This window comes from Heterocephalus glaber, unplaced genomic scaffold, assembly GCF_053883595.1.
Source record: "Heterocephalus glaber isolate CG9 unplaced genomic scaffold, H.glaber_assembly_v1.0 deba00000122, whole genome shotgun sequence".
NCBI lineage: Eukaryota > Metazoa > Chordata > Mammalia > Rodentia > Bathyergidae > Heterocephalus > Heterocephalus glaber.
Genome location: NW_028258138.1, coordinates 48,459,295 through 48,481,475, shown reverse-complemented (window position 1 = coordinate 48,481,475; position 22,181 = coordinate 48,459,295). Strand labels below are relative to the sequence as shown.

Genomic DNA, 22,181 nt, shown 5'->3' with positions numbered 1-22,181 from the left:
GATGCATGTAACAAATATTTCCTCCCAGCCTTTCAAAAAACCAATTCTTTCCATGATTTGGTCTTGGAATTGCAGAGTCCAGAACTTTATCTAGGTCAGCCAGCTATGATACTTTGTTACATAGCAAACTAATACAGTCATTATAAGCATTTTGTTCTGGAAATTGGTCTTCAAGCCAAAACATAGATCCATCACATATTTCTGAGTTAATACCTGCACACAGACAGCATCTTTTCCATGGATCAAAGGAATTCTACAGAATGGTGATTTAATTTGAAAGATTTAATCTTTTCTTTATCTTTTTCACTATTATTGTAACTAACATTGTTCTTTTAAAAAGTTCTCTTATGCCTGCCGCACAGGTGCAAGGACCTGAGTTCCATCCCTGGTACCAAAAAAAAAGTTGTTTTATATATTAAATACTATATATATATATATATATATATAGCCAAGAATGAACTCTAATGTAAACTAGACTCTAATGTAAAGTAGATGTGTCAGTGTAAGTTTATTCATTGTAACAAATGTACAACTCTAGTGGGAGATGTGATAATGGGAGAGGCTGTGTCAATGTAGGTTTATCAATTGTAACGTGCTGGTCTACTGGGAGATTTGTTAATAGGTATATGGGAAATCTCTGGACATTCTTTGATTTTAATTTTGCTACAGATTTAGGACTTCTCTAAAAAAACAAATTTTACTAAATAATAAGATTTAATGAAAAGCACCTATTGCTGAATAAATAAACTAGGTAAGCACATAAAACTTCCTATTTTAACTATTTTAAGTGTACAGTTCAATAGTGATAAATATATCACTTAGTTGTACAACCAATTCCAGAACTCTTTTAATCTTGCAATACTGAAATACTATTTCCTTTAAATAATGATTCCTTATTCCTTCATCTCTCTAGCCCCTGGCAACCACTATTTTACTTTTTGTTTCTATGAATTTAACTCCCTGATGTAAATAACATAAATGTAGTCATACAAAACTTGTCTTTTTGTGACTTGTTTTATTAGTATGATGTTCTCAAAATTTATCCATGCTGTAACATGTGTCAGAATTTCCTGCCTTAAGATAGAATAATATTTGATTGCATGCATACACTACATTTTGTTTACCTATCCATCTAATGATAGACAATTAGATTGTTTCTACCTTTTGACTATTGTGAATAATACTGCTATGGACATGGGTATCCAAATGTCTGTTTGAAATCTTACTTTTGCTTCTTTTGGGTTTATACCTAGAAGTGGAACTGCTGCCTCATATTGTTTTTTTGTTTTTTGTTTTTTGTTTTTTTGGGGTACCAGGGATTGAACTCAGGTCCTTGCGCTTGTGCAGACCGGGGCGAAACCACTGAGCTCAATCCCCGGCCCTGCTGGGTCATATTGAAATGGTATTTTTAGGTTTTTAGGAACTGCCATATTGTTTTCCGTAGCAATTGTACCATTTTAAATTCTCACCAACCATCAACAGGGTCCTAACTTTTCCATGCCCTTGATAATACTTGGTCCTTTCCTTTCCTTCCCTTCTCTTCCCTTCCCTTCCCTTCCCTTCCCTGTCCTGCCCTTCCCTTTCCTTTCTCTTATCCTTTCCTTTCTTTCTCTCTCCTTTCCTTTCCTTTCCTTTCCTTTCCTTTCCTTTCCTTTCCTTTCCTTTCCTTTTTCCTTTCCTTTCCTTTCCTTTCCTTCTCTTAATTTTTATTTTTCTTTTGGTACTGGGGACTGAACTCTGGACCTTGCCCTTGTGAGGAAGGCGGTGGAACCACTGAGCTGAATCCCTGGCCCTCTTTCTTTTGATATTAGCCATCCTAATGGGTTTGAGGTTGTTTCTCACTGTAGTTTTGATTAGCATTCCTCTAAGTGACAGCAAGCATCTTTTCATGTGCATGCTGGCCATTTGTATAACTTCTTTGGAGAAATATTTATTTAAGTACTTTGTTCATCTTAGAATTGGTGTTTTGTTTTGAATATTAATCCCTTATATGAGTTGTTAGTATTTTTTCCCCATTCTGTATATTTACTCTGTTGATTGTACCCTTTGGTGAATGTCATTATTCTTATATCCTAGGTGATACATGTGAGACTGTAAGTATTTAATCTACACATGTGTAGGATAGATTCTTAGAGTAGAATGATTAGCCTGAAAAAGTTGTAGTGATTTATACTCTTAAAAAGTGTGTAACTGGCCGAGGATTTAGCTCAGTGGTTTCGCCGCCTGCTGCACAAGCTCAAGGACCAGAGTTCGATCCCCGGTACCAAAAAAAAAAAAGGTGTGTAACTATTCCATCTTCATTTCTTTGCCAGCACATAGAAGAGATGTACTATAAAAATTGACATTTACATCGAAAAGGATATTTTTAAACATAGCCACTCTGTTCTACATAGTAAGAGCCCATTACATCATGGTTAACTATTAAACAAATTTGAGTCAAATCATAATCCCTGGAACTTAATACAGTGTATGTTAGATAACAATATACAATTTAGAAGTTCTGCCTCCAGCCCTAGGGTAAAAAGATTTTATGTGTACTTTTTTTTTTTAATTAAAAGCTCTATGATTAGCTTTTTTTTTTTTTTTTTACCCCAAATGATTTACTTTAATGAATGGTACCATTTTAAAAATTGAGTAAATAAATCTGTTCCAATTAATAGCTAGAGAAACAAGAGAAGCCAGTATGCCAGAATGATTCAGTGTGTGCCAAGGATGAAATTTCACCACCCAGAATTCTTCCCATTGTCAACAACACTGTGCCACTATGCAGATGGCCTAGGAAGGCTAGGCTGACTGGATGGATAACACATGGATGATGAGAGATGATGTCTCATCAGTTTGGTGGGAATTATGTCATTGGAATTGAGAAAGGGAATTTGTCTGAGTAGATATTTCCTTTGTGGTTATATATATATTTTTTGGTACTGGGGATTGAACTCGGGTCCTTGTGCTTGCACAGCAGGCAGCCAAACCACTGAGATAAATCCCTGGCCCCCGTGGTTTTATTTTAAAATAATAATAATTAAAGAAAGATTATCATGCTTTTAGATCCTGAGACCAAAGGGCAAAGAAGTAGTGACATTTTCCCCTTTAATTGTACCACCTGTGTAAAAGGATACACTGACATTAAAGTGGTAGACAAAGCCATCATGGTTGTCTATATTTCCTCTTCTTTTCCTGCTGGAACTTTCTGTACAGAGCACTTTTGATGAACTACACTTACTTGTCCTGTATGTTTCTGGGTTGAAATGTAAATGGCTTATTGTTTCTAAGTCTCTCTATTGCAGTTATTAAAAACTAGAGAAGTTGGGCCTGGTGCTTCCATATGGCTTTTCTAGTTCATTGGCTCCATTTGCTTGTAAAAATATGTTTTCAATTACGCTTAAAACATTTGAATCAAACTACTTTAGGAAAGTCAGGATGTATTGTTCTTCTTACCCACATCACATACATTCTGGTTTATCGAGAATTTAAGGTACAATGCACTGATGTCAAATGGCCAGTGAGAGAATGGAGTTTTGGGAAGAAGGTGAAGGATAATCTTAAGCTATAAATAATAGAAGAACAACAAAATCAAGTGTTTATTCTGGATCCATTGTAAGCTGACAGATTATGGGCATGATAATAAATGACAAAAATATATGTAAAACTCAAAGGAAAAAATGAGACTACTCGGAATATAAGCTCAAAATAGGAAATGTTGGTTTGAAATGAACCTCTTTTCCTCACATAAAACTTTCTAGATGCTTTTGTCAATCAGCCATATCTAATTATTTTTCTTTGACAATCGTGAAATTGGAGAGGGCTTTAAAACCACAGCTTTAGTGAGACTAAAGGGGAGGTTTCTGTTTTCCTCAGAGGAGTAATCACTTATGATGAGTTAATAGTTAGTATTATTAGCACTTTGTCCAGGTCCTGGACAAGGGATTATTGTTTTATTAAATGCTGGTTAAATGTTTATCTGTCCAGACAAAATTTACAGATGGATTATACTGGGCCATGCCCCAAACAGGAAAAAGAAGACAGCAGTGAGAAATTAAGTGGGGGTTGTGATTAAAGTACTGTGAAAGTAACCCCTATCCCTGCATACAGATAACCCTTATAGGAACATCTAAGGGCCAACCATGAGTCAGTTGTGCCTTAGTTCATCATAGATGAAGCAGGTGAAGGTGGCTCACTAGAATTGAGTCTGCCTTACTATACGTGGAGCAACTTGGGGTTCAGTGTTGAGTTAACCACCATTAAGGAAAGGCATTTGCTTCTTATCCTTGATTTATTTACTTACCATCTATTGCCATTGTTTCCACTTCTGACCCTAGGAGCTTAAGGTACACAGAATTCCTAGAATGCTGGTTACATATGCAGATTTCTGGCCCCAGCTCATAAGATTTAGATTCAGTAGGGCTAGTTGAGGATGTGAAATCATGGTGAAGGTAGTCCTTGACCCACACTTTATTTGTTTTGTTTTTTTTGTTTTTTGGTACCAGGGATTGAACTTGGGTCCTTGCGCTTGTGAGGCAGGTGGCAGAACCACTGAGCTAAATCCCCAGCCCCCTTGACTCACACTTTAACTCTCTGGGAAAGTCCCAGGATGAGAATGAGAGGGGCTTCCAGGGTGTTGTGATTATTATTTTTGATTACATTATTCCTAAGGGACTCTATTAGAGCTTTCTTCCTACCTTGCATTGCTGGTTATGACAGACTTCTTGATTTTTTACTTTTTTGAAGAGATCTTTTTGTTTTTTTGAGACAGTCTCACTATGTAGTTCAGGCTGGTCTTGAACTCACTAGGTAGCCCAAGTAGGCATCAAACTCATGATGATCTTCCTGCCTCAGTCTCCCAAGTGCTGGCATTAGAGGTGTGCACCACCACACCTGGCCTTGAAGAGACTTTTGACCATTCATATTTTTCTAAACTCCTGGTTGGCCACTGAATCTACTGCTTTGTCTCTGGTATTTATGCTTTTCCTGATATTCATTGGTTTACCTTTATTTATTCTTTCATCTAGCCACACTGAGAACTTATACTTGGTTTCAGGCTCTGTGCCGGAGATACACTGCTTGGTAAGGCAGACTTAATTCAAGCCATAATAGAATTTATAGGCCAGAAAGGGATAAAATCAGATAATTAAATAGAAACACTGGGAGTATTAGATGTCACAGAGAATGTTGGCAATGTGAGAAAACATAGCAGGACCACCTCATCTAATCCAGAAGGTCGAAGAAGGCTTCTGGGATTGGTAAGGATTTTGGGAGGTGATGAGAGCACAGACTGCTCTAAGCAGGAAGAACAGACAGTATGAATGAAAACCCTAGAAGTGGACCAAGGATTTAGCTCAGTGGTTCTGGCACCTGTCTTGCAAGTGCAAGGTCCAGAGTTTGATCCCTGGTACAAAAAAAAGAAAAGAAAAGAAAAGAAAACCCTAGAAGAGCTACGGAACTTTTGAAAAGAACTGTGACTGTCATGTAGAATGAAACTGATAACAGTAGGTGATGTGGCAAAGAATGCAGATGGAAAGATGGGAAGGGTTTGATGATGAAAGGCTTTGTAAATCCTCAGGTATAGTTTGGATTCTAATTGAGTACTGTGAAATATCTCTGGAATGTTTGATACAGGGATGAGTTGAAATCTAGTACAAAAATTCAGAGTAAAGTCTCAGAAGGACAGCAGGATGAAAAGTGCTCAGAGACTAGGCAAGAGGGAAACTTATGGGGAAATATATTTCTTTCTGGTATTTTATGCTTAAATTCTTTTATTGGTAATTTTAGGTATGCAATAAGTTTACATTTATCATTGGGTGCTTGTACCTGTACATGATGTATCTTGGTTCTTATTTCTTCCCCATAACCTGTGCGCTTTTCACCTCCTCTACCCTTCCCTATTTACATGGACTTTGTTTCCATTTTTTTCTTTTCTCATAATTTTTCCTTTCCCTTCTTTCCTTTTCCCTTCCCCTCCCACTTCCCCTACCCATTTGCACCTTTGCTTCCTATTTCAGATTATCAATTATTCATTTCACCGTCACTGGTCATTTGAGAGATGCAGATGAAAACAACACTGAGATTCCACCTCACTCCAGAAAGAAGGGCTGCTATCAAGAAATGTATTTCTTTTACTGTGACAGGAAGGAAGGAGCAAAGGAAAGAGTGGCCTGTGGATAGCATGTGTGTGTTAAAAGTACATTGAAGATGTTTCTTCCTCCCAAGGAAAACAGAGTGACGACGACCTAGAGATGTTCTTTGAGCATTTTAGTGATGAGATTTGATGCTGACACAAACTTCTCAATTGAGCGATATGTAGCTAAAAAATGACACTAGCCATTTAAAAATGCACCAAGTACTATTATCTTAGATAGTCACTATCTTTAATAATTAAAGCAAATAACAAGAAACAATGATAAAGTATTAAGAAACCAAAGGCATCTATTAAATGAACCAATGTACGTGAGGACCCTTTGTACTCTACAGTTATACAACTATGTTACATTGTGACAGTTTTTACAAAAGCAACATCTCAGATAACCAAAGGCATGGCATATGATTGAGATGTAATAACCAATTTTAGCATTGAGAGTCACTTAGTGAAGACTCAGAGCCTCTTCAGGTGTCTGAAGCACATAGAACTTTTTCTCCCAAAGAAGGATGGAGCCAGTTTTTGTGGCAGAAAGCAATTTGATTTCCCTCTTTGTTCTAAAGACAAGTTCAAGCTAAGAAACTATCTTAAGGCTTGAGTGAGAAAGGTAGAAACAAAAACAAAAAATCAACTTAAGATTTCATTGAAAGGTAAAGTTCAGTCATTTCTTTTTTAGAAAGTTTAAACAATAGAAAAAGGCTTCGATTGGGACTGCACGCCCAAGTGGACTTTTCTTCTGAATGCATAACACTGGACAGATTTGGAATGTGCTGTTCTTTTTGCTAAAGACATTTTTCCACTCTTGGCCTTCCAAAACCCAGAGTTCAAAGCTTCACTACTACTTTTTTATGCAGAAGCAAATTGACCACAACACTATTAGAAAAAGACGTGAGTCAGTATGTTTGGCTCTTCATTTCTTTGTTGTGTTCTTTGGAAAAGAAAGATTGTAAGGAAAGAAAAGGAGAGTACATGGTAGAAGTAGGACTTATTCCAGGATTTCTTATGTTAAAATCACTGCTTTTTATTCATGACACTATAGTGGCCTCCCACAGATAACTTAACATTGCTTTCTATATCACAAAAACGAATTTGCTGAGCAGGAAATCATAAAGCAATCCCATTTATAACAGCCAGCCCTCCAAATACCTAGGAATAAATTTAACTAAGGAAGTGAAATAGTTGTATAATTAAAATTACAAAACACCGATGAAAGAAATTTAAGACATGAAAAGATCTAAAAAACTCCTCTGTTCATAGATTGGAAAGACTAATATTGTTAAAATGTCATAGCATCCAAAGTAGTCTAGTCTTCCTGAAAATCTCTTTAATAAGGAATTTGTTTCCCTTAAGTGACCCTTAAAAGTTATTCCGCTTTACTTTCACAGTTTTTTTTTATGCTACTGGCTGCTCTGAACTGTTTCTGGATATGATACTGTTGAGACTTAGCCTGAATTGCAGAAGGAAAGAGCTTCAGGGATGGCATGATCCGTGATCATATTTCGGCTTCTATGGTAAGTCTTTTAATAATGTTGAATAATTTACCTAATCTTGGTAAGCTTTCTCTGCCTCAGATAAAGTTCTTTTGTACCAATATCAAAGGAAAGGATGTATGTAAAACACATATCATAAACTGTAAGTTTCTCTTCAAAAGTTAATTATTATTATCTGTACTATTTATAGATTATGTTCATGTGTAAAAGTTTCCTAATTAAGATCCTTACACTCTTTGGCTGATGTAGTGACAGTGAATTTCATAAATTCTATTTCATAATTACAGGATACCAAACATCTTCAGTGTATTTGGTTTCAGGAAAACGAATCAGATTCTTTCTTTAGCCACTGGCTCATGTCTGCAGATGAGAATTTTATTTACATGTATTCAAATGTGATTTAAACACATGGTGATTCTTTTATAGATAAATATAAAAAATTTTACAAGTTAAATGTTATTGCTATCTTTACCATTGTTTCTAAAGCTTGCTTATATTACAATTTGTAAACATTTTACAAGCCAGGGGAGAATACACACCCATAAGTATTTCTTGATGTTGTTTGGCTCATGATAGCAGCATAAATTTTTTTATTTTATTATTTTAGAAAAAGTTTTCATTGAAGATTTTTCCAGTCTTTCCAAATAAACTTATTTCTGAATGGAAAAGATGCAGTTGATTGCCTGGCTTCTCAAGTAGCTCCTTTGCCTTGATCCTGCTCTTTGCTGAGTCAGAAGGAAGGCATGTGGTGTGGCTGAGCTCTGAAATCATTAAACATCTCTGTAAACTGTTGCTATTAGAGACTCACTCAGGTTTATTTACTGAAGCCTTATTAATAAGTCAGAATCTAATCTGCATCCAGGCCACTTGATTACTTTGTTCTTGGCTTTGCCAGGCACAGGATTTTATTGCATATTTGGTCTGTTGGCATGATGATTCCTGAAGGGCCATGGGTAAGCCAGCAAGTTCCAGGAGCACACCATTGTCAAATTCCAAATACATGCTACCTCCCCTGACTTGCTGGCAGAGGGCTAGCCTTCCTCACTGTGCCTCAGGTTGTTCACTGCTGAATATACAAATAGAGATAAAAAGATAAAAATGTTCTGGGAAAATCTTTGGTAAAGAACCACTTAAGAAAGTAGCAAGGTTTCAGAGGAGAAAAAAGCAAAGATTTGTTAGTTGAACTTGCTTTCCATAACCAGGGACGTTTTTTCTCTGCAGAAATGGTCATATTGAAGACTGAGGCAATTGCATGTCTCAGTAGGTATATAAACTATGCTTTTCCCCCAGGTGGAAGAAAGAAGAGATGGTAATGAATAATGGAGCTTTCTTATTCAGTGGTTCAGTCCAAATCATTCCTAACCTTGTTTTGTTTGTATAGTGATGAAGGGTCCAAGTAGTGATATGATGCAATTCTGATGGATTTTAAGCCATTAAAATTAAGAAAAAAATAAGGCAAATATCATTTGTACAATGAGTGTAGGGAAAAGACTTCTTTAAGATAATATTGCAGAAGCAAATGCAGTAGTCAAACAATGCATTAAACACACAAAATTTAATAAATACTACTATAGTCATCACATACATAGGTATACAATAAGGCACTAATTTCTTCAGTAGTATATATTCTCACCAAGGAATACAAAGCCATAGCACACGAACAGTTTAATTTTAAATTTAAAGAATTAAAATAAAATGAGAAAATTAATATCTCAGTTGTACTAGCCACATTTTAAGCACTTAGCAACATGTGTGGCTGGTGGATTCCATATTGGGCATCTCAGATATAGTATATTTCCATCACTGCAGAAATTTCTATCAACAGCTCTGACAACTGTGGATAGGCAACATGTTACTGACATTTATAATAACGTGTCAGTTAAACCAGAATGGATTGATACAGGTTACAATATTGAGGAAGACTTTAATAAGAACTTGAAATTTATGGTTATTTTAACATGTGAAAAAGAGAGTAGGGGATATTTTCAGTAAGGAAAAGAAAAAAGAAATGTTTGGGGAATAACAGCCCATCTCATTTAGGTCACATTTCTGTTACAAATTTGGTGGCAAGGCCTGATGTGGTGGTGCACACTTGAAATCCCAGCACTCTGGAGGCTGAAGCAGAAGGATTACCTCGCGTATGAGTTCAGTCTAGGCTACATAGTGAGTTCAAAGCCAGCCTGAACTTCATAGCAAGACCCTGTCTCAAAAAACAAAAAATAAAATAAAATAAATGTGAGGGGAATGAAAATGGAATGATAGGCTGAGATAAGTAAATTGAAGAACTTCACTGTCAAGCTGAGGTATCTGTTCTATATTTTGTAATGACGTTAAATATTTTTAAGCAGGTTACTGACAGTTTCAGAACAATGGCATCAGCCAGCAAGTAATTTTTATTTGTATAAGTTGATATATAGGAGGTTAATGTTTAATGGTATTGCCCTGCCAGTAGGAGTTCATCTTGTGGGTGATGGTTAAGCTTCAGAATTGGGTCAAAGCCTGGTTATACAGACAGAAATAGAGATGGGGGTGGGGGAGAGGAGAGAGACAGAGAGAGGAGAGAGAGAGAGAGAGAGAATATGAATGTGTACATTCATGAATGTGGAGAAGAAGGGGAGGTTTAGAGGCTCAGTTCTTGATGCCCTCAGAAAACCATAGGAAAACCAAGGATCCATTTTTGATCATTTCCTGAAGCCCTAGAGAATCAGAGTCAGAATCAAACTTTTTTTTTAGAACTATCTTTGTAGGGTGTGCATGTTGGTTAAGGAACTTTGCCGAATAAGTAGTTTTCACCAAGTCAAGAAATACTCTTGATTATATCAAGGTTTTATGAATAGACTTAGACTAAATTGTGCCCTCTTAGAACAGTCTATGAAGAGAAAAAAGCATATTTAAAACTTTGTCTTTCACCACCCATCTCACATTATTACCTCATTCTTATTTTTCTTTCCTTTTTTTTTTTTTTACATTTATTATGCTCTTATCATGTGCCAAGATTGAGGGTGTAAAGATAAACAAAACATGAATCCTTCTGTAAGGAGCTAGATACTTAAATAGGGATAGATACTTAAATCAAGACAATAACATTACCAAGTGAAAATAATCATGACAAAGCTGTGGACAGAGAACTTAGGGAGTATGGAGGAGGTGGTATGCAGGTCAGCCTGGGAAGGTTGGCTGAAGGCATGTCTTCACGGAGGAGAAGAGATAACCTGAATTTTGGAAAGAGTACAAATTAATCCAACAGATTAAGTAGGGGAATATTACATTCAGAAGGGGATGATCAAGTACAAAAGCAATAAACAAAAAGAAAGGTATGGCAGAATATGACCAGAGCAAAAGAGCTTTTGATTCCTTTTTGGTCTCTGGCTTAGCATAAAGGAAGGACTCCAGCTATACTTATTGTATACAGTAACTGCAGGCTAAGCAGCAGATGTAGACAACATCCACATTTGTCTAGGTGACTCACATGGCTTGGGAGAATCATTTAAGCGGTCATCTCTTTCATCAGCTGGCTATGGATTATAGTAAAAGTAGATCCAAAGAGAATCCAGGGAGCCAAATTCAAGTTTGTTAGCCTCTTTCTCCTATAATCATGCGAATTTCTGCTGCTTTAAGGATCACATACTGTATTGTCACTCTTCTTATCAGATTTGTGGCAAGCAACTTGTGATTACTTGGGGGAGTTCATGGAGAAAACTTAGCCCTTCAAATTACCGCAGGGATTTTTTTCCTTTTCTGATAAAACCTTTGTATTTTTGGCTCTGAAATGATGCCATGCTTTTAGGGAAAGGAAAAGAAAAAAAAAAAAGAAAATAAAAAGAAATTAAAATCGTATTATTAAACAGGAAACGGAGCCAGTCAGCAGTGTCTAGGAACAGAGCCATTGAAATTCTCTCACTTTATGAGTCAGAGGCATTGTCACAGGGAGTTGAAGTTTTTTCCCCCTTTTATGATAGGAAAAGACATCATGAGAAGTTCACAGAGAAGTGCTACATGGATAGAAATAATGGCTCTAGCGGTTCCTAGCAGTTGTTTGACCTAGGGAGGGTCAGTTTTTGTCATGGTTAAGTTGGAAGCAGTTAATTGTAACTGTTTTTTATAACTATTAATGAGTTTGAGTTTCTCTATTCTCTCTTCACTGACCATAAACCATTTATTTCTTAAGATAAGGGTTGTCAATTCTGCCATTTTTGGAATACTGGCTTCTACTGTGCAAACTTTGTGAATGGGAAAGAGAATTCCCAAAGGAAGGCCCTAAAAGATATAGTGAATTTATGAGTTGGCAGGTCTAAGTGTCATAGATAAGCTAATAATTCCAGATGTAGTGAAGTTATACCAGAATATAAGTATGTTTCTGTTATGGAAATCAGCTCCCTTGATAGTATGAAGGCAAATGCTTAAGATATCTGGCTAATGATCCTGATTAATTAATGATAGTAAAGACAAAACAGAATTGTCAGCTAAGAAACTGACGAGATAGTTCACAGAATTATCTAAGCTTCTTATTGCTCATTGTTGGCCACTTTTCTATTTATAACAAGATACTCAGAAAATGAAAAAAGGGAAAGGAGAGATACTTTCAGTCTGTCTAATGTTCTAAAGATTTTTTGGGGAAGGTTAGGAATGGATGTTGAAGATAAGAAAGAGAAGAGAGATGAGAGAGAGAGAGAGAGAGAGAGAGAGGTTCTACGATTCTATTATTGCTATTATAAAGGACAAGCCATCACAGGATTTGTTCTTATTTTATGGTTGATCAAAGCACCTAGCCTATACTGACACTCAGTGTGCATTACATAATAAGCAGTAACACTGTACCTATCACATCCTCAGAAATCTTGAAGTAATGAAGTAGGATGTGATTCCCAAATTGTTTTCAAGCTGTTCCATATACTAGCAATTCCATCACATACTAATATAAACACATGAAAATTTCATTAACAGTGTTTTGAAATGCACTTTACCAAGTGTTGAAGAAAGGGAATGCAGATTTTATACAATACAATAGCAGTTATTAAAAAGCCATATTTCTCTAATTGAAGCAGAATTTCTAATCACAAAATCTTGAATGAGTGTGGGAAATTCTTCTTTGGCTGGTGTCAAAATAGGGATTCATTTCTCACACCAGAGAAACTATTTGGTATTTACACATGTGTGAAAGTGTAAATAAGGATAAAATATATAATAGATAATGTGAAATAGTAAGAAAAGGTATAAAAGGGAAGGGGAAGTGGGAGGGTTGGGGAAAGGAGAAAAGGGAATGGAATTAATATGGGAAAAGAAAAAAATGAAAACAGTCTTTGTAAATAGGGAGGGGTGGAAGGATTGAAGGCAGGGCAGAGGAATGTGGAAAAAAATAAGAACCAGATATATCATGTAAAGGTACATATTCCTAATCATGAATGTCATCATATTGTATACCTAAAATGTACCTGTAAATTTAAAGAATTAAAAATTTTTTTAAAAAATAGCGATTGGTAAAGATATAGTCCTTTTGAAATTCTTTAACCATAATTTAATTTTTGTTTCTTTTTCCCTTTCCACATATTCTTGACCTTGTGTGGCCTTTTATGACATGTGGGATTATCCTCTGTATTCTAAGAAACAAGAATGTTCTTGCTACATCTTGGAAGTTTATGTGCCTACTTGAAACTTTATCCCATTTGACTGGGTCTGCATAAATACTATAAGCCATTCCCAGGTGTTGTGTGTATAATCCATTTACCATACCAAATAAATAACTGACACTGCATGTTTAAATGTCATCATTCTATAAAATATCTGGCAAGACCCCACATACCTCTCTAAATAATATAAAGTGGTTTTTTGAAAATTGGTATTCTCTTTTAAGATAAATAACCACAGAAATAATTAGTAACTTGCCTCAGGGCCCACAGAGAGTCAAGGTGTTTTTGAAATTAAAATGCTGAAGATTTTCTGGAATGGTGAATTTCTGAGCCACATGCGTACCAACTCCATAGCTTCATCTCTGTTGACATCAGATATAGACTTAAAGAGATGATTGTTGAAAATGTCAAAGTTTTACAAAGCAAGCAATTTTTCTCTGATGTGCCAAGGATTTTTTTTTATGGTCCTAATTGATCTCTATCCCCCAAAGTTCTGAATTATGCAAGTGTCTCAAGTCTTAACAAATCATCTCCACACAGCTGTGCAATGGAAATGTTCAACAGAAAGGTATTCATTTTGGTCTAGGCAAGGCTCTGGCTGTTCCCTGGAGTGACCCAGATCTAGAGGAGCAGGTTCTGGGCCATCTTGGCTGGAGAAACTTGTCTGGCCCATTTCTATTGTCTCCACCATCCCAGCTCCCTTCCTCCTGTCCTGCCTATAGAGAGGGTCTAGACATGGCAGATCTTCTGACTTTTCTGTGGTTGTCTCTCATTGACCCTCAGCTTCCAGAGTTTGTTTATTACTGAATCGAGCATTTAGATTTGGTCTTGGCTGGTGGTGACCTTGGAAAGAATATTTTCTAAGATTGCTTTGGTTTTCTTTCATATAAACTTCTACAAGCCCAGACATTTCTGGCATTGCAGAAATGTGGATGATTTATTCTTAGAGGCTTGAATTAGGATTTTCTTAAAAAAGAAAACTAACAATGTGAAATGCACTGTAGCCACAGGTTACAATAGATCCTTATTGTGCATTTTATCTGAAAAATTCAAATCTAAAAGTCTCCCCAGCTGGCAACAGGTCCCATTTTTATTCTGGGACACTCAGCCCCCTGGCTCCTTCTACTGGTGAACAACCTCCCTCCCCATTCATTTGAGGATCTGAAGATTGGAATAACCTGGGAGTTGAAAGGGAGATTAGACATGTCATTTTAAAAGTAGGAATTCTGGATTCAAGAGCATATTTTGCTACAGATCCCTTTTCTTCCCCATTCTTCTAACCTCAACAATCTTGGCTACCTAATTACAAATTCTTAGCTCCACCTCGTGTCTCCCTTCATGTATGTCTTGGCCTTATCTTGTGCCCCCCTTTTAATAAGAGGTGGCTTGTTTGGGTTAATTGCATCAATGAATGCCATGACTCTTGGACGGAGAGGCATTTACTATGTAGAAATCTTCAAAGAAATAAAATAATATACAATCACTCTTTTGAATTCATGAACCAAATTTAGATTTATTGTAAAACTATATATGGCATGATAGTTGGAGGACTATATTAAATGGCATGAAGGCTGGCAAAATGTGTCCCATCTGCCCATTCGTATGCTCTTTAGCCAGTTCTCAAAAGTCTTATTGAATGGAAGGCAGCTGTGACTTCATGCCTCTGCTGCCAAGGGCCAAAAGTTCTGTATAATCCAGCTTTAGTTGCCCTAGTGCATGAACTCTCAACTGTGGAGGCCATTGGCCTAAACTTCCAGAAAAATAGATGTTTTATCTCCTAAGAGTAGGGACAGGAGACACTCCCCAACAGGCTTGGATACATAGTGTCTAGAGAAGCCAACAACTGACCTCTATACCCAGGCCTATTCAGTTAGAGTTGGAAAAGTACCACAGGAAGTGATAGTCTTTAGTTTCAGCACATCAAATGATTCAATGCTCAAATGTCCTGTGATGTAAACACATCAATGGAGAGTTCAAGAGAGGTAGTCTTCAAGAAAGACTTAAAAGAATGTTTTCACAGGGATGTTTAAACTTAAGCATAGACTATGTAAAATTTAACATACAATAAATCAAATTCAGAAAAATAATTACTGTTTCAAAGACATGCAAACAATTGTCAGGCATGCTTTAGAGGAAAGTGTAAAAGCATTTGGGGTAACATCTGTCCACTCATTCAGGGTAAATTGTTTCCAGAAATGATATTAGAATGTTCTTTTCTACCTTCATCACTATAGATTGGAGTAACTTCATGTGTTCACAATAATTGTGTTGTTATCTCAGCAGAGAACATTTTGACATCCATAAAGTTATTATCCTGGGTCAGAGCCAAGTCTAAAATGAGGTCAAATGAGGCTCTTTTCCCAGTTGAAATCCAGTCAAGGGTAAACAGAAGAGTTTAAATAGATGTAATGCATATAAATCTTTCACCAATGTGATCTCAAATGGTGCTGTTCTTAAACGATGCTGTCACATCTCCCACATAGAAGGTCTGACTTCAGACAATCATAAAATATCCCTTTTCCACCTCCTCAAATTTCTCTGGAGTCTCTCTTCTGTCTCAGAGTCACGGGCTTTCTTGTGGCTTCACCATCCTATATCCATACTCTTGGCTCCTTGATTCCCCTACCATCAGTCACAACGCCTCATGCCTGCATCCTCCAGTGTGTGTTTAATGCTTTCCTTAATGTTTTCTATGATTTTCCACTATGTGTAGTTTGCTCTTTCTTTGCCTAGACTTGGGAAGGTACAAAGTGATTAAATTGGCAACATATTGTTTGCTAGATGGGAGAAAAAGAAGATTATATTGTAAATCATCACATATTAATATATTTATTCTGACATGTAAATATTAGAAGTAAATCTTAAGTGTGCTGTTAAAAAAACTATAATTTCTAGAAGTCAGGTAAAGGCAGCAAGGTCTAATAAGACTATGAGAGCAGGAAAGTGGCCTAGCCATTTAAACTCTCTCACATTTTCTAAAGCAAGAGGGAATCTTAAATGTGATACATTTGAGATTTGAGTCCATTTGAGCTCCTAAAGACTTCTGATATGGACTTTTATGGAAAGAGTTAAGATGGATATTTTATACTTAGGTTTTTGTTTTGAACTCACTCCTCCTCTCAACACAGATTTACCAAACAGTTACTGTGTACCAAGTTCTGGAATGGGAAAAAATATATAAAGTCCCTGTCATCATAATGTTCAGTGACTTTATTCTTCATAAGAATTTGCATTATTGTTTCCTAGACATTCTGTGGTAGAGGTATAGATGCAATCTAAACCTTTACCCAGCCATGGTTTCTGAGAACCCTCTGTGTTAAGTTCTTACAGACTGCTCAGCATAGTCAGAAACACCTTACATTTACACTATGTGAGGAGACACATCATACTTATTGAAGATTAACCACTGACTAGAGAGTTTGACTATATGCCTCTGGGTTTGGTTGTATGATGCCCATCTGAGTCACCTTGGAAAAGATGTCAACCTGTCTGACTTATCTGTCTGTAAAATGGACTTTGGTTAAGATTAGCTTCAAAGTACCTTCCAGCATTTATATTTTCGTTCTCTAAATTCTTTTTAGTCTTCAAGAAGTTAGAATAGATACTGGATAAATAGGTACTGGATAGAAACCTCATCTCAGAGAATTTACCAGAGATGAGGAGCAATTGCAAATGACCTTCTATGCATATGAATTAAGGCTTAGAAAAAATGTTAAAGTTTTATTTGATGACGTGAAAATTTATATCCTATGAAGAGAAGTATGAAGAGATCTTGCATAGTGAGAAAAGCCACAAGTATGAGTGATCGTTCAAAAACCTGATCTATAAGAATTGAAGAGATTTCTTCTACTGAAAAAACAAGCAGTGGTACAGAGGCACTGTGACTGCATTTGCAAATCCTGAAAAGGTCAGGCTGAAAAAGGGCTGGTTTTTGTTTTCCAGGAAGGGCAATGGAAGTGAGCCCCAGGTAAAGAAAGGACAGTGATGATGAATCATTAGATATGTTTTAATACTTTACCTAATCAGCTTCTGCTTTTGCTCTGGAATTTGATGTTGAGTAATCAAAGTTCATTATTATTTTATGTGATTATTATTAGTTTTCAGAAACATTTTTGTTTTATTTACTTCAGTTTGATCAGATGCAGTTTTAATGGCATCTTGAGTTTGAGAACACAGGGCTCCCAGAATGCACACTTTCCAATCTTGTGTGACTCCCTTCCTAAAAATCTATTTACTTGAGGAAAAACCATAAAGATCCCCACTCCCCTTCCTCAAACAGCAGTTACTGAAGCCATTATAATAGCGTCTCTGACTGTGGGCTTCTCTGTTGGTGCTAAAATGTGCTTAACTTCTTTTCCCTACTCCTCACTTCTTGTGTCTGTAGAAAGGGGGAGTTGCAAAGCTATGATTTAGTACTTGTAGGGTATAAACTGCTGTTAATGACTGCCAGATCACTGGAATTTCTTTTTCATTATATTCTTAGCATTCATTAACAACTTGTGGACAGGTCCTTAAAAGATCTTTTATTTTTTTAATTCCTAGGTGCTTTGATAGTGAGAGGTCCTTTCTACACAATGCTAAAGAGAAAGATTCTCCAAATTCCAAAGGGATTCCTTGTCCTCTTAACCTGTTCCTTTCCTCTCCTTTTGTTCTCAATAGTTAGAACAATGTATCTCTCTCTTTCTCTCTCCCTCTCTCTCTCTCTCTACAACAACAAAAACAAAACCAAAAAACTGCTTTCAAGTATCAAGATCTGTAACTTCTTTCTGTTAAGTATATGTATGTTTATGGGGGCTGGCTGAAGAGAAGAAAGTCAGGCATGAAGAATACCTGTTTCTCAGGAGGTTACTCAGAGGAGCACAGAATGGGAATAATGGTTGTGCCTTAACAGCTCTGCTAGTTGCTACACCAAGGTGGGTTACTGTAGAGAAGGAAAAGCAAATTGTTGCTTCTAACTTGCAAATAATCACCCAACATTGTACCTTTTAGGAGAGTTAGGGTTGATTATGTTGATGTGACCTACTCATTAGGTCAAAATATGTTTTGAGGGTTTTATATCCATAATATAGCTTTTAAAATTATAACTGGCAAATCCTGTGGTTTTTTAATGTGAAGCAGACCTGAAACCATTTTGATCTTTAAGAGCAAGCTGTTCTCTTCCGTTAGAGAAGGACTAAGGAGAAAGATATGGTAGAGATGGGCCTTAACTTACTAGTTTCAGACTCTTGTTTATTTGAAAGTAAAATAAAAAAAAAAGAAATAAATAACCAAGAGAAGACATGGAGTTTGCTATTCTCCATCCCCTCAGAGTCCACATATAAGAGAACCACAAGAGGTTGTTTTATGATAGAGATCCAGATCTTTCTTTTCTAGGATACTTTTGTGTCCCTCCGCTTCCTTCTCAATTGCTTATTCACTCATACCTGTCCTCTTGTCCTTGATTATTTTCAAGTAGAAATCAAGTAGCATATGCTTTTTGATCATGGAAAAGTACCATTTTATAATTTTAACAATAGTAGAACATCTAAAATGTGTGTTTTTCTAAGTATAACAGGACATCATAATCAGTAGGGCACACTCTCCGTGTCTCTAATGAAAGTGGCAGCCACTCATTTCTTCTTTTTTGAAAAATGTTAAGGAATCATTCAAAGCCTGCTACAATAATTTTGGAAAGGTATGACCATGAATCTGATCCAGAGTCAACTGTGTAATTGCAAAAAAGAAAGATTCGTGCTATGCTCTGCAACTTGTGTATAAGGAGCAATATTGGGGGCAACTATATGAAACCTCAGCACCAATTTTTCTAAAAGCTTTAAAGGGGAAGTGCCATCTTGCTTGATATGTGCTCCATGGAAAGAGTCATTTTGGTCATGGCCCCTGGGGGAGAGTTAGACCATGACAATCTAAGTTGATCTCATCCAGTTATTTAGGGGTTTAAGTCTGATGGCACATACAGAAGGCAGTTTTTGTTAAATAGCTCACAGCTCCTCAGTTCATAACTGCCAGTAATAGCAGAAGCAAACCCTCAGAGAACACTTTTCATCCCCAGATTTGGGAATAACAGGGCGGATTATAATATAATGCTCCATATTTTTTATATATATATATATATGTGGTTTTTCCCCCCTTAGAAAAGATAACTTCCCTCAAGGGTCCCATGAATGAGGCAGTGTATTTGCATTCTTGTGATGCTGGGCAAGAGTCAGTCACTTACATAAAGGAAGAATTAAATAGGACATAACCACACACTTTGTTTGGCCTTGTCTCATACCTGTGCTCTTGTCATGGTCGATTATCCACTTATATCAGATATAAAGCAAGAAATCTGCACTGTGGCTGAATATAAAAGGTATTTTAATCGGCTCAGGTCACGCATTATCTTGGCCAATAGCAATTTTATATCATTTTCTTAAAGGAAACCACATTCTTTGCAATTTTTTTCCAATGAAAAAAAATTGAGACAGAAAGCTTTACATATAATTCGTTCATTTGAATGATAGTATTCAGTTCTTTCCATCACAAGTAGTCCCAAGACAATTTTAAAATGTTTGTTATTTCTTTTGATAGGTGAAAGATAAGGAGAAATGGTTTGAAAGACCCTCAGTTAAATTTCTAATGACTCTAGTTTCTTTAATAAGGGAGACAATTTTTACAGGTTTGTTGAGTTTTCCTTTTTTCATGTGAAACAATATAAGCCAATAAGCTAACAAACGAAAAGGACAAAGTGAACTGTCTCTCTTACTTTAAGAACGTTAAGGGCTAAAATAGTGGTTTGGTTTCCTGACTGGCAGCATTAGCTTGCCTGCTCTAAGCAGGCTTGTGCAATCCTCAGAGGAAACATGTGAAGAGATTTTGTTTTCTCCCACATGACAGAGTTTCATTCCACACAACCCACAGATCTTGATGGCAAACTTCATGGACCAAGAGTCTGGATTTACAGAAGCAGCTATGGAGTAGGTTTTTCCTCTCACAGGTGCACAACACTCATTCTACCTCAAAAAGAGAACAGATCAACTTTCTTCCAAGAGGGTAGTTTAAACACTAGACATCTCTGTGAGAGCTGCCAATCAGAATTTCATTTGCTAGAAGAGGGAAGAGGGGTTGGAGGGAAGATTAAAACTTCCAGAGCCCTTCTAGCTGATTTTGTTTTACAAGAGACTGGTATACACAGAAGTACTGGATAATTTGGACTGTATTTTTCTCTTACTGTGAAACATATTGAAATGTTTTATGTTTAGGTGTGTGTATAGAAATTCATGAAGTTCTTTTATACACTTAGTTCCAACACAATGCTCATTTTAGGACAAGGTGAAAATGTAGCTTTGTGAGGGCTTATCCTGCCCTGGCTTGTAAATTTGGATTTGTTCTTTCCTATCGACCAGCCACCTGACTACTGTCCCTGCACAAAGGGTGCCCGTTCACATCATTTTTTCCAAGTGCTTAAACCTGGAAAGATATTTTTTAAAGGACTCACAGAAGCTGTCTTGGGGGTTTGGAAAACACCGAAAAACTATTAGCAGACCTTTTGACTGTGCTTTTTTTAGGAAGCTAATTGTGTTTTTTTTAAAGTACATTTTTCACAATGGGACAAAGTTTTCCTTGCCCCTACTGATATGTGAACTATTTACAATGAAAAACTTCATTAAAACACCCCAAACAGATACATTTCAACCTCAGCAACAGTCAGCAAGAGGGGAAACAGTAACTTAAAAAGAGAAAGGCTTCTGTAATATTTTATGCTTCTGTCTCTGCTGAAAAGGAGTTTTTAATTTTACTGTTTAAACAGAAGTTTGTTTTCATACCGGTTGCTAGTTAAGTAACTAGCAGCTGCCTGGGCATCCGTAAGAATCAATTGTAAACAAGCAGTACAGTTGTGACTTATTCCCTCACAGAAACCCTGGCAGATCAGCTTGCAAGAGTATCTTACCTTGGGCACGTAAGGTCAAGGAGACAGGCTCGCGGGCTCCCACAGAGAGGACCGGGGGAAGTGCTCTGATCCACTGCTGGTAACACGCGCTTGGCTTTTATGGGCAGGTGGGAGGAGCTGGTCCTCATAGTAGGTGGGCAGGGAAGGAGCTGAGGGTTGCACCCCCGGGAGGAGCTGGACACTTCTCTGGGGAGGGGCGGAGAGGGCAGAGCTGGGATCTTGAAGAGGGCGGAGATTCAGGGATATGTGTGTGCAGGGGGTGTTAGCAGCGGAGGGGAGGGGGGCGGAGGAGGAAGGGAGGAGGGAAGGAGGGAGAGAGAATAGGTTGGGGAGGGAGAAAAGAAAAGAAGAGAACGACCAAGGGAGGGGGAGAGACAGACAGAGAGACACACAGAGAGATGCAAGGTATGGAAGAAATGGGAATGGGATCTCCCCTCCCCGGTTTTGAGTGACTTTGGGGGGAGAGTAAGTGACTGTTATTACTAAGGTGTTCTCTGTGAATTTGATTAGCTATATAACGGTTCAGGAGTGCTGAGAGGTTCATAAATGAGTCAAAGAGAAAGCTGGGCGTCCCAAGGGACCCAAGCAGCTGCAAGCCCGAAGCCTCCTACTCTGCCTGCAGCCCCTGTGCTACCGCCGCTGGTAAAAGCCAACCGCACCGCATCACCCAGGCAATGCTGACTTGACAGGAAAGTTGTCCTTGCGCTGTCTATGCAGCATCCAGAGCCCCTCTGGAGACTTTTGCGCCAGTAAGGTGTATCAGCCCAGACTGTTTAGCAGAAAGAGGAACGTCAAAATCGCCCTTTCCTCCAATGTCTGCTTATGTAACAGAGGATTTCAGGGCTTTTTGCCTTCTGGTTATTTTCGGTATTTAAAAAACTCTCCTTCCTAACAACTGGAAAACGTCTTGGTGCCACAGCTCTTTCTCTGTGTGTCTTAAACATTAAGAGAGGACTTAGCCTACAAATGCTAAAGGATTGGGCTGAAATCATTAAGAAATGCAC

At 37.3% G+C, this 22,181-nt stretch overlaps 1 protein-coding gene across 7 annotated transcripts in view; it reads right to left on the bottom strand.

The window, feature by feature from the left end:
- Window positions 1-21,392, bottom strand: part of Col8a1 (collagen type VIII alpha 1 chain) — a 166,838-nt gene extending 145,446 nt beyond the window's left edge. For 3 of the 7 annotated variants that reach the window (XM_004857963.4, XM_004857964.4, XM_021238834.2), the window contains exon 1: window positions 21,178-21,392. In XM_004857963.4, the coding sequence (XP_004858020.1) occupies window positions 21,178-21,305 (128 nt within the window). In that variant the 5' untranslated portion in view covers window positions 21,306-21,392. The remainder of the gene's footprint in view (window positions 1-21,177) is intronic. The other 4 variants (XM_087208599.1, XM_087208602.1, XM_004857966.4 and 1 more) reach the window with 2 other exon arrangements.
- Window positions 21,393-22,181: the final 789 nt, after the last annotated feature.